This window comes from Dipteris shenzhenensis, chromosome 18 (genome assembly GCF_047967505.1).
Source record: "Dipteris shenzhenensis isolate YYH24624 ecotype China chromosome 18, Dip_SZ_1.0, whole genome shotgun sequence".
In the NCBI taxonomy this organism is placed as follows: Eukaryota; Viridiplantae; Streptophyta; class Polypodiopsida; order Gleicheniales; family Dipteridaceae; genus Dipteris; species Dipteris shenzhenensis.
In genome coordinates, this window is record NC_141613.1 from 43,965,526 (window position 1) to 43,977,925 (window position 12,400).

General features: G+C 44.6%; 1 protein-coding gene across 6 annotated transcripts in view; it reads right to left on the bottom strand.

Moving 5' to 3' along the window:
• LOC147891272 (uncharacterized protein At5g43822-like) overlaps positions 1-9,159 on the bottom strand; it is a 48,299-nt gene extending 39,140 nt beyond the window's left edge. Inside the window, exons 1-2 of one of the 6 annotated variants that reach the window (XM_087389666.1) lie at positions 9,117-9,159; positions 8,401-8,530 (exon numbers count right to left, since the gene is read on the bottom strand). In XM_087389666.1, coding sequence (XP_087245792.1) covers positions 8,401-8,441 — 41 coding nt within the window. In that variant the 5' untranslated portion in view covers positions 8,442-8,530; positions 9,117-9,159. Of the gene's footprint in view, positions 1-7,519; positions 7,596-7,648; positions 7,816-8,400; positions 8,531-9,116 lie in introns of those variants that run through there. The other 5 variants (XM_087389670.1, XM_087389672.1, XM_087389667.1 and 2 more) reach the window with 5 other exon arrangements.
• Between the last annotated feature and the right edge of the window lie 3,241 nt (positions 9,160-12,400).

The following is a 12,400-nucleotide window of genomic DNA, read 5'->3' on the forward strand; positions in this document are numbered from 1 at the left end:
AAGCTCACAAAGGCAACACATATTATACCCACCAAGAAACAATATTCAACCTCTATGGTATATACCTAGATGAATCCAGGAACATTCCCAAACTCATCCTCTAAAAACACAACATAGTGCAGTTTCAATCCCACGATAGTCACTCATAAGATTGAAAACCGTAAACTCCATCACGCATAGCAGGGACTAGCTACTATGACATCTCCACTGACGTCATCAGTGCCCAACAGTGGGTGTAGACCATAGTATAAAAGTATGCTCTCACACATACAAATCCACACACCCACTGTTCAACCTCTATGGTAGCTCAATTCATGGAATTCACGGAAAATGTGTTCATATTATGTGGCCTGCCACAGGAAATAGTAACCCACTGTTCAACCTCTATGGTAGCTCAATTCATGGAAATTCACGGAAAATGTGTTCATATTATGTGGCCTGCCACAGGAAATAGTAAGTGACAAAGACTCCAAATGGCCACTTTTGACACTCTCACTCCTACTACTGCAGACCACCCTCAAACTGATGGCTGGTCTGAAAGGGTCAATAGGTGGCTGGAGGAGTATCTTAGGCATTTCTGTTTTGACACCAGAACCACATGGGACAGGCGGCTACACTTGGCTGAGTTTTGCTACAACAATACTAAGCACACCTCCATAGGGATGAGCCAATTTGAGGCCATGTATGGGTACAAGGTACATGTTCCCTCTACTATTTTGGCTAGACCCATGACTAACCAGCAAGCCATTGATAATTTGACACATATGGCAGCCCTACTCCAGCAACATAAGGACCATATGGTTAAATCACAAGCATGCATGAAGGCATATGCTGATGAGCATAGGAGAGAGCTTGCTTTTGAAGAAGGGGATTATGTCTTCCTCAGGCTCCATAAGTCCAGATATGCTTCATTAAAAGGGAACACTAACACTAAGCTCTACAAGGTGTTGCAGAGAATTGGTGAGGTGGCTTATAGGCTGGAGCTGCTCTCACTCTTCCAGGATCCATAATGTATTCCATGTATCCCTTTTCTTGGGCCCACAACAAACCAGGTTATGGAAGAACTGCCTCCCATGGATGAGAAAGGCCATATCCAGTACATACCTGAGAGAATCATTGGATTTAGAAATCCCTTGCTCAGAAACAAATCCTGCATTGAGTACCACAAATGGAGGTGATTACCAGACGATGAGTCTTCATGGCATCCCTCCTCCATAGTGGATCAATATGCTCACTTACTCAGCTGACTTTGGGACAAGGCATGATCCTTTCTAGCCATGTGGAGCTGCTGAGAATTGTCTACTCTACCTACTGCCCCACTACCAACCTTGCTGTAGTTCAGCATGCACCAGTGGAGGATTTTGGACAGCTGCAGCAGTGATTACTTACACCTGCTATGACCAGACATGAGTTTTTTTACTTTGGATTGTAGCCCTTGCAAATTTGAGGGCAAATTTTCTTTCGGCTGGGGTGGACATAACAAAGGTGAAATTTTCTTGGAAATTCCTAGTATAGGCAGATTCTAAATGGCTTGTTAAAAAATTGTCCTTTTAAGTAGGGGAAGCCTAAAGTTGCCACGTGGCATCCTAGGTTGGCTATCCCATAAGCATAGGTGTACTTTTGCTTGGCCTATACATATAAAAGGGGCCCTAGTTGTACGTGGCACTCATCTTTCACATCTATTCATTGAATGCAAACTATCACACATTTGTTACTGGCTGAGCCTCCATGCTCTTGGCTGTTTTGAATAGGACTTACCATCCTAGCCTAGGAAGCCTCTTCCTACCCTGTGGCTTGTGCAGCCCTCACAAGCTGAAGACTCACGTGTTTCCAGGTACTTTGATGGTTCAGCTCATGAATTTCTGCAATCTACATGCTGTCCTTTCCCTTTTGCATTCATTTGCTGCCATTTCTACACTACTAGGCTGTTGAACTAGACCTAAACTAGCTGGCTGTGGGCTAGACTAGTTACAAACCAACACTATTCCAACACCCCCTCTCACCGACCCACGTTGTCCAAATCCAATTCCGTCGATAAAGATGCTCCCGAGCTCCCGTGTCATAGCCCTCTGGAACACTCTAGTGTCATCATAATCTTCTCCTGGCTTTTCAACCAGTGGCTCCTGCTCTGCCAAGTTCAGTTCCACTTTCGCACACTAGTCTGAATACATATATCCATCCAAAGTAGCACCTGATCGCACTACCACTTTCAATCACAAACCGCCTTCAAACTAGAGCTGTCCAGCTACCAGCATCTTCTAACTGTCCCCCTCACAATGGGTGAACAGCCTGAAGTCCTCCAGGCGCCAAGCTCTAAGGGTCTGTTTCAACCCGTCCTCCATCCAGCTAGGTCTGCAACCAAACAGCATACTCGAGACATCATATCCAAGGCATAAATTCAGATTACCTAGACTATCAAGCTCTAATTGTGGTTTTGTTGTTGTCCCCCTCTAAGTCACAACCACCCTATGACCTTGAGTCCTCAGGTCCTGTCGAAGAATCCCCCTTTGCTTCAATAACACCAACCAAGCACCCAGATGTCTCCGGGCACTCGTCATTGTCCATCACCTTCACAAAGTATCTCAACTCCTCTTCTTACCAATCCTCAATGTCTGACATTCTTACAGTAACATTGGGGTCCATGTATCTAATCTTAGCAGCACCTTGAGCTGCCACCAAGAAAAGTTCTGCTATCACCAATTCAGCTGACTCCTCTAACTCTGAGTTGCCACCCTTCTTCTTATGATCGACCTTCTTCTTCTTGCAATCTTTCACAAAATGTCTTGGCTCATTGTAGTAGAAGCACTTCTTCTCTTTCTTTCTTTTTCTTCCTGTCTTCATCTGAAGAGTCCGCTCTGTCATTAGATTTGGGCTTGCATTTGCCAGGCTTACCCTTGTCCTTGCCTTTGCTCCTGTCATGAGCTATAAGGTATATGTACCGTCATACTTCTTTTCCTGAGCTTATTGCTATAGCAGCAATGGAACCAGCTCCTCTAAAGTCACCGGTGCCGCCCTCTGTCCTGCAGTCATCGTAGTCACAAAACTACTATAGCTCTGGGGGAGCACGCCCAACAATAGCCTTGCCATCCTGGTTGAGCTTGTCCTTTGACCAACTGCCACCAGCTAATCCTGCACCACCTTCATCTTGGTGATGTGTTCCTGTACCGATTCCCTTCATCCATCCTCATGCTGTATAGCTCTGTCTTAAGGTCCAAGATTCTCGCCTCATTGTCGAGCTCATAGATATCCCTCAATGGCATCCCAGCCTCGAAAGAAGAGTTCGCCATCTGTATGTGCCGAAGCACCGCGTCCGCCGTCGTACCCACAATGATAGCCAAGGCTTTTGCATCCCAGATCTGCCATGCTCTCACTAATAAAGGGTCCGCTGGCATTGTCATTGTTGTTGAGGTTGATGTGGCTGGAGTAGGTAAGGTGGCCTGAGGAACCAGCTCTGTCCCCGTCGCAATCCCTCACGACTCTCTCAACACCAAGTGGCTCTGAACCTTCATTTTCCACAACAGGTAGTTAGTCCCATCGAGCTTGCCTATCTCACCAAAATTTAGGATCTGATATCTATTGGCCATGATATTGAACTGAAAGAGGTAAAGAGTTTAGAGTGTCGCACACCTGTCTGAACCAGAGCCTCCCACCTAGGTACCTGCCTAAGTATAATCCTTCAGTCACCGAAGCTCATTCCTCCGAGCATGAATCAAGATCGTCCTTCAGCAAGGTCCTTGCCTTCAAGCTCCACTTCTCGAGAACTTCCATCGGGGCTCTTATAACATGTTAGAGAATGAAATCCCACCAGAGGGTATCCCGCAGCTAAAGAGGCCCAGAAATTACACACGGAAGTGTTTCAATATGGAATCAAGCTTCATCAACATGTGTGTACTTCACAACCATTCATGTGTGTGCAGGCTAACAAATAGATTGTGCATCAAGATAAATATAGAAGCAACATATATACTTCCGTCCATCCACAAACTGGACACAATACAAAACCAAAATGTTCTCCTACTATGTGCCTGGCACCTCTAGATCTCTAAGCCCGTGTGTTGCACTAAGCTTATGTAGACTCTCTATCCAAAGGATCTCTTCCACCTTGCTGTCCGGAAAGCCAGCCTAAGGTGAGCTGCCACTCTAGCTCAATCTACAGCTTCTTCTGGGTCACCTTCTCCTTCTGAATGTAGGCACAAGGTAGGTCACTCTACTGCTCTTGTCTGCTCTCTGAGGCTGCTCCAAGTGATGGGTCGTGGGGCTCCCAATGGCCCCTTTTATATTGCTGTTTGCCCCTTCCACAAAACTGACCAGAACAGGCCCTGTAGCCGACTCAGCATTTCCATCTATAGATCCCCCTCTGGGGGCTCACTTGCAGGCCTTTTCTGGCCCTGCCTGGCCAAGTGGGTAGCTGTCACTGGCCGAGCAGGCTTGCCCATAAGCTCCTAGGGTCTTCCAAAGCTTGCTGACATGAGCATTTCTGTCCTCTCCATGTATGGACAGCATCTAGATGCTCTTTGCCAGATCTGCGCTCCATGGTGGATCTCCTTTGCCAGGTAATTCCTCACTTCTCTGCTGCCCACATGACAGCCCATGTTGCCCATGTGGCAGCCCCATGCCTATTACTATTGTTGGTCCAGCAAAATAGATCCCTGACATGAGCAGCAGTCCTAGGTGCAGACTGGACAACGGGTTAGTGGACCTAGGTCCTCCAAGTGGAGACCAGGCTGGTGTGCCACATCTGTGACTGTCTTGAGATGCATCTGGAACTGTACTGTGCAGCAAGTCTGCAGTGGCAATGCAGCAAGGCTGCAGGGCATCATGGAAGCAGACTAGGAGAGCAATACCAGGGCCTACGTATAGTCTTGGCAGTAGGACAGCAGCAGGGAACAGGTCGGAGGCAGCAAACAGGCTTGTCAGGGTTGGCCTGTTTGCAGACAGGGGTAGTCTATTTTTGGAGAGCACTCTAGCCCGCTCCTACCCTATATAAAGGGGACGTCTTTTACACGGTTCACCAGCCACTGAAGCCATCCACAAGTACCACAGATCGAAGGAGGGTTTGAGCATAGAGCTCCTGTAGATCTCAGCAGGGCAATCAATTTTTAACCCAGCAACTTTGCTGGATGTGTCTAGCTCTTCCCTGAGCTAGTTTTCCCATGCTTATGAATGATTTAAGTCTGAGTTCTTGTCTTTTTCCTGCTGTACTTTTCTGAGTGAGGTTTCAGCGTGTGTGTGCATCTATCTTGTGTGAGAGATCAGTAAGGGTTTGAAAACACTCCGCTGCATAGGGTTACTGTTCAGTAGAGCTTCAACTCTAACAAGGTATCAGAGCAGGTGCTGTAAATTCAGGTTTTCTGTTTCCATGTTGCACTCAGTTCAGAGGTTGTTTGCAAATGGCTTCACGCATGCACTTGGAAATTGGATGGGAGTTATGAGGTTCACTGTCCTCACTCACTGCAGGATTGAGCAGTGCTCTATGACTAGAAACAGTTCGTCTTTTGCATTACTCGGTGACTCGACTTTGTCTCTTCTTTGGATCTGTCACCTTCCTTCCTCTTTTGGTCTATCTTCTTCTTTCTGTAGACTTTAGCTATGTCACCTGGCTTGTTGCCGCAATCGAAACACTCTTGGTCCCAATGCCTCTTTTTATTCTCTCTAATGTCTCCTGACTTGTTTCCTTTAGAGTGGCTGTCATCCTTGGGCTTGCCTTTTCTAGGCATACCCGTGCCATCTTCATTGAAGTAGTCTGTTGCCCTACTGTCACTCTCGTGAAGAACCCCTTGAAGCTTGTGGGAAGAGTCTCAAGTACAAGCATGGCCAATTGCAGCCAGCTGGTCTGTCACAACCTTCACCTTAGTGAGATGGTCATGGATCTCGTCCCCATTCTCCATCCTCATAGCCAACTGTTAATTCTAGAGGGAAAGGGTGCATGATGTGTTGCTTGCCTCATAAAGATCCTCAAGATCTTCCAGGCCTCTGCCACTGTATCCGCAAGCTGGGACCGCATATGCAGGGGTGCCGATTATCATGGAGAGTGCCTTCGCATCTCTCTGTGTCCAATCTCATAGTGCTACAGGATCTGCTGGTGTTACAAGACTTTTTGTCGGATCCGCCGTATCCTTGGGCTTTACCTCTTTCCTTTGGTGAACTCCCAAATCATGGTTGGTACATGTCCAACAACAAGAACTGTTTCAAGGTATTGCAGCCTGCACATCCAGATTCATCGGTGACTGTAGTAGAAGGGATTGGGAGCATTCCATTCACCATGGATTCGGACGAGGAAAAGGTAGCTTACAAAGGTTCTCTATTTTCCTCTTTCTATTAGCCAGATCACAAAAACCAGGATTAATTCCGAGTTTGGTGATGCAATAGTCCTAATTTGATCAAAGGATACGGGAATAGTTATTGCAAGAGAACGGAGGAACATGAGCTGTACAAAATCAGGGCATTCATGACATATGGATACACACAATTTAAAGTAGAGGCATGAGAGATTTGAGCATATCACCTACGGGACACTCTAAGAGAACAAAGAGCCCGAATCGCAGATGGACTTCCACACATCATAGACCATGAAGAGGACTGCTAGCCTTGCATGGAGGACAAGCAACACCAGAAGGCATTCCCAAAGAAGGCTACACAAAGAGCCAAGGTTCCTTGGAGTTGTTCATTCCAACATATGCAAAATGATATCCATGACATCATTCTCCAGAGCTTGGTACTATCTCAGTTTAATCGATGATTTTCAGTAGAATATCATGGGTCTATTGCATTGCAAAGAAGTCTCAAGCCTTCAATAAGTTCAAGGAATGGAAAGCTAGTATCGAGAAAGAGTCGGGAAAGATAGTCGAGACATTCCTAACCAACACAAAGGGTCTCTGGAAAGTTCACTTTAGAGGCTTTTAACGCCTGTTGCAAGAAAGAAGGGATCGAAAACAAGGTAGCAGAAAGAAAAAATCAAGTAATCACATAGATGAGGCTATGCATGCATGCTGAGGGGGAAGCTTCCCATATCCTTTTGGGGTGAAGGAGTTCATGCAGCAATTCACATCAAATAGGACAAAGAACAAGGCAGTTGAAGGGAAAACTCCATACTATGTTAAGAAGCCCATCGTTTCTCATTTGAGGGTTTTCGGTTCTGATGCTTGTGTACATGTGAAAAAATCAGATGTTCAAGTCAGGCGGCAAAGGAGAGAAAGCTACTAAGAAAGCACCTAGTGCTTGAATAGACATTTCAACGTCCAAATATTTTACTGAGCTGAAAAATAGTCATTCGTTTATCAATTATAAAACGTAGCCTTCAAACTTGACTTCATTGAACTCACTTTTGAAAAGTGCTCTAGCTAGAGAAACATAAAAAGATGTAAACAAGCTTTAAGGACTGAATTTACTGCGTCATTCATCAAAGACTAATAAAATCAATCAGTTTTACGAAACATCCCAGAATTACAGCCTGTGCTCAATTGAAACCCGAGGTTCATCTTCGATAAATTGATAGTGGTGGGTTAGGAGGGTGGCATACCCCTTCTTTTTTCAAAACTGCTTTTACATATTAGTGAATCGACGCCCAAGAGAACTTGTCCATGCTACAAATACAAGATCGTTCAGACCAAAAAACCAAGAGTAGCAAAAGGTGGCGAGAGGAGCTCACTGCACGTCAGCCCAGAGAGAGCAAAGTCGACTATTAGAGCAAACGAGTAACTTGACCCTCTCTCTCGCGCTCTCTCTCTCTCTCTTTACGGTAGGCTTAAGAGGAAGTTTTGATTTTTTGAGCTCTCCTTAAGCAACATGTCACAATTATAAGCCCTTGATTTGTAATTGATCCAAAGGCTTAAAGTGCTTCATCCAAAATTTACCCAAAAAGCATTTCATGAAAAGCATGCTAACGTTTTCCATGCTTTCCAAATTCTTTATCTTGGGTTGCGGATTGAAACTACACAACAAGAAGAGACTGGTGGCAGTCCATGGGATGTTTTCTCAGAGATCGCTAGATGGTCTATACAACTGAGCTTAAGTGGTAGATGGTGTAGACTATAATTCTCAAACAACGTGGAAATAGGACGATATCTCCTTCAGAGTTGATCGTGATCAACGTTGGAATTTTTTAAAGCTTTGGTCACAGGCAACAGAATTTCTTTGCTCAAAATTTGCACATTTATGGAGCTTGGGATAGAGTTGTAGAGCATATATAAGCTCTTTAATCCAGTGATCTTCCTCTTACGTAGCAGAATGCAGAGTTAACTTCTCTTCTTCGTATGTAGAGAAGAAGTGAATATGAAAAACTATCTTGTAAAATTGTAGAGACCATACGACGGAACGGGAGGGTGCGTGCTTCAAGAAAAATCAGGTTGGCAATGTGACGATGTAGAATGTTGCTTGATCGGCTGTATCTTTGATCATTACCATTCTAGGAAGGCATGATTCCACAACAAGCACTTGAACATCTTCCTCTACGTTAAAATTTCACGCATGGATGTCCACAATTTCCCCCGCCTGTGATGGAGATCCCAAACGGGAGGCAGGGAGAGCACACCTTCGATCATCGCAAGAGATGTGGTACGATGTATATAAGGGCCTTAGCACATGGATGGGACTAGCATGGGTTTAGGATGGGAATATTTTTGTTATCATTACTCCCATCCTACACCAAGTGGTCTAGGATGGATTTCGAATGGGAGTAGCCACTTTTACTCCTATCCTGGACCATGGCCTCTAGACCCTGGCAGCAAGAATGGGTTCCCCTTTTTAAGGGATTCAAAAACATGGAAGGATGACATGTGTCCTTGTCCCCACAAGGTCCCCACCTCTTAAACACATGAAATGATGCCATGTGTCCTCTTCCTCCTAAACCCATCCTTAGTTCTTTTTTTGTTAGCACATGGTGGGATGGGAATAGGATAGAAATGTGCATGGGACCACTTGGGACCACCTTTTCCCATTCCCATCCTATTTCTTCCCATGTGCTAAGCCCCTAAGGCAGGTCCGGATAGTTGAAGCACAAATCAAAATCACCTTGATTTGGGTTTTCAATGTCGCTACAAAAGTGCAAATCTCACAACCCCTGCTTGAAGATTAACGCAAATTCAGCCAAAAACGTGAGTGAGTCCTAATCGTTGTACCTGGGATAATCAACCAAGGAGTTGGCCTTAGATGTGATGGAGGGACTCTCTTGATTGGCCGACAAGACAGGTGAGGAAGAGGTTAGATTTGGAGGTGGAAGACAACTAGCAGAGGAAGAGTAGAGGATTTGGAACATAAGTAGATGCTGCCCACACCCGGTTGAAGAGCCTAGTGATACATAACCATGTTAGCACATAGCTACTAGCAAGGTAGCGACAAAGTTAAAGAATCTAGGTCCTCCCATAACATTGGCGGTCTGTGTGGCGCCGGTGGATATGTCAATTCAGACTCATCCGCCCGCCTGCCCACAGTAAAAACATGACATGGCGTCTGGGCGGGCAAAGATTTTCAGGGTCGTCTTCAAGGCACCTAAGAGCATGTTCGGATAAAGGGGTCCACCAACCAGAGCCTGAGCCTGCAAGCCTGAGCCTGCACTAGGATTGGAACCTAGGACCTTCTACAAAATGCCTAAGAGCATGTTCGGATACAGGGGTCCAACCAAAGCCTACGCTAGGATTGGAACTTAGGACCTACTACACTCAAACAAACAGCTTTACCAACAAGCCATGCCTTTCTTAGTGTATTCTAATTGTAGCATTAACTATGTGAAGAGAACAAGCCCGCCCTCTTGTGGAAAGGGGCATGGACGGATGTAGCATTCTACTGGAATTGGAGGCAAACAAGCATATTTGGGGTTTCACTTCGGGTGTGAAACCCCCCTAAAGCCTTAAACATTTCATGAAACCTTGCAATTGAGGAATCATCAAAGGCTTCAGTGGTGCCATCCTTCCCTGATTTGTTATGTTGCATTTGGGGATGAAGCAATCTTCTTCCTTTTGGTCGCATGATGCTTTCCCTCAACGATGTGGCACTCCCAAAACATTCAAAGTAAAGAAGAGCACCAATTGGAATTTGATTGTTTTGTTTGTAGAGAAGACATCTTTGGCGGTAAGCCAAAGGGACTCATTACACAAAGATGTTTGCTCTCCAAACTGCATTGTATGGTTGGTCAGTTTAGCATATGGGTTTATTAAATCTCCAAGAAAAGGAAGCCCCAAGGTTTTGTAGTTTTAAGCAAGAGCAAAAGATACCCAACCTTTAAAAATCTTGTTTATTTATTCTACAAGAGGAAAAAGCTCATTAGAAATAATGAGTAGAATTTTTTGGCCTGCTACATGTGGAGGCTTAAGTGAAGCCGATGGCCATTCCAAGAAGCGAATTTCTTCTTTGCATTCGCGCCACTTGGAGCTCTAGCCTTGCCACCTGGAATCTGCTCACTGGGTATGGGTCCTTCATCTATACGCATGCCACCTGTGCCGCTCGTCTTCATTGTTGGGGTCTGGTTTTCATAGACGTCTACATGGAGCAGCTTTGGTTTTTGTTGTTGTTTCTAGGCGATGAAGGTGCGTACTCTGCTCTGTGTGGATGCCTTATCATTGTTCTTGTTTCAGGTGCTCCGCGCATGACACCTGCCACCACCCTTACTTCTTGTGGTGCGGAGTTCATGGAGGCATGCATGGAGCAGCTTTGGTTTGTCTTGCTGTTCGTAGGCGAGGAGCGCAAGCGCATTCTCTGTTCCTCTTGCTTCTTGTGGTGCAGATTGCATGGAGGCCTACATGGTGCAGGTTTGCTTTGTCTTGTTGTTTCCAGGCGAGGAGTGCAGGCACGTTCTCTGTGTCATATGCATGCCTTATCATCGTTGTTGTTCCAGGTATGTATGGATTCCAGGAGTGATGCATGCATTGACAGAAGTAGCTTACATGTCCCTTCCTTCAGATGTTTCTACATTGCTCCACAATGCATCGGCTTATGAGGGAAAAGCATGGGCAAAAAAAGAGCAAGTCTCTAGGCTTCACTAGGGAAAGGTATGGGTTCAGATCGAGCAAACGGAAGAAATGGGTATGGCGAACAAATTTCCCAAATGAGATTCATTCCTTTGCTTATAAAAGGAGGATTGCTTTCATTGTGTGTCCACCGGATACTTTGCTTGTTGATTTTGGTGTGTACTTGTTAGCGGACGCTTACTTATGTGAGAAGGTAGTAATCAATATGTCAGGAGCGGAACAAGCTCTCTCTAATTGATGGATCGGTAGGCTCAGGAGAATCAATGGATACTAGTAGCAGAGAATTTGAGAAAGGTCTCTATTCGCACGGTATTTCTTCATTTTTCCTTGAGGTTCCTCTTATCTATCTACATGCATGGTCGAATAATTGCTTTTCTACTAACAGAAATTTGCATCTTCTTTTTCTTATGTGTAGTGTCTTTCTTGTCTTTTCGACTTTCTTTTTTGCCTTTTGGTTCAACGGGTTTCTGTTGTTCATATTATTTACAAATTCCTTATGAAGTTGTCATTAGAAAGCTTAACTGTTGAGATATATTTTAGGACCTATGTTATCGAAATCCAATTCGTGTCATCACCAATAATCTTGAATTGCAATATGTTATGTGTCTTTGTTTGGAGGGCATAGAATTTTGGTTATCTCAATCAGATTTGAGAAATATGTATTTGAATGTTTGTTTGAAGGCTTGTTGGATATGGCAAAATCCAAGAAAATGCCTTTGAAGGACCCGCCTTCTATTATGCGAGGTATCGAGTCAACACCATTGAATTCCAATATGCATATTTAATTGGTTCTGATTGCATGCATACTACTAATGTCGGTACTCATTATTTGTTACAAAACAAGTTGCTGAATGTAATGCAGACAATTGTGCAATTGATGATCATTTACGTGGGCTAGAAGACGATTCCAAAGGAAAACATGAAGGCCAACGTATAGAACCTGGTCGAAGGACGTGTGTAGGAGAGCAAATTCCAAAACTTATGGACATAGTCGACGGTCTGTTGACCCATTTGCATTCATGTTCTCTGATACTGCAACTCGGAATCCATGTGGGAACCTCTTCTTTAAAATCTCTCTTTGGGAAAACCCGCTTGCTTTTTTCTCTTAGATATTTTGATACGCACAGGAGTCTCGAAAACATCAGTTCAAAGTGTAGCACCAATGATTGAACCTTTTGATCCGATGCAAGGTATATGGGCTTCATTTTCGTTTGTTTAAGTCCCTTTGATTGCTGTTGTATGCAAGGTGTCTTTATAAATTTTATGTTAGTACAGGTCTTGGTCCACCGATGCGAGAAGCTATCCGAGCGCTTATGCAACATGGAGTTGTCTCAGCTTTGGGTACATGTGTTCATGATAAAGACCTAGATATGCATGCCAATGCAATGTGTCCCTCCCCACATAATTGAGCAAGCAAAAAATTATAAAGAAATGTATTT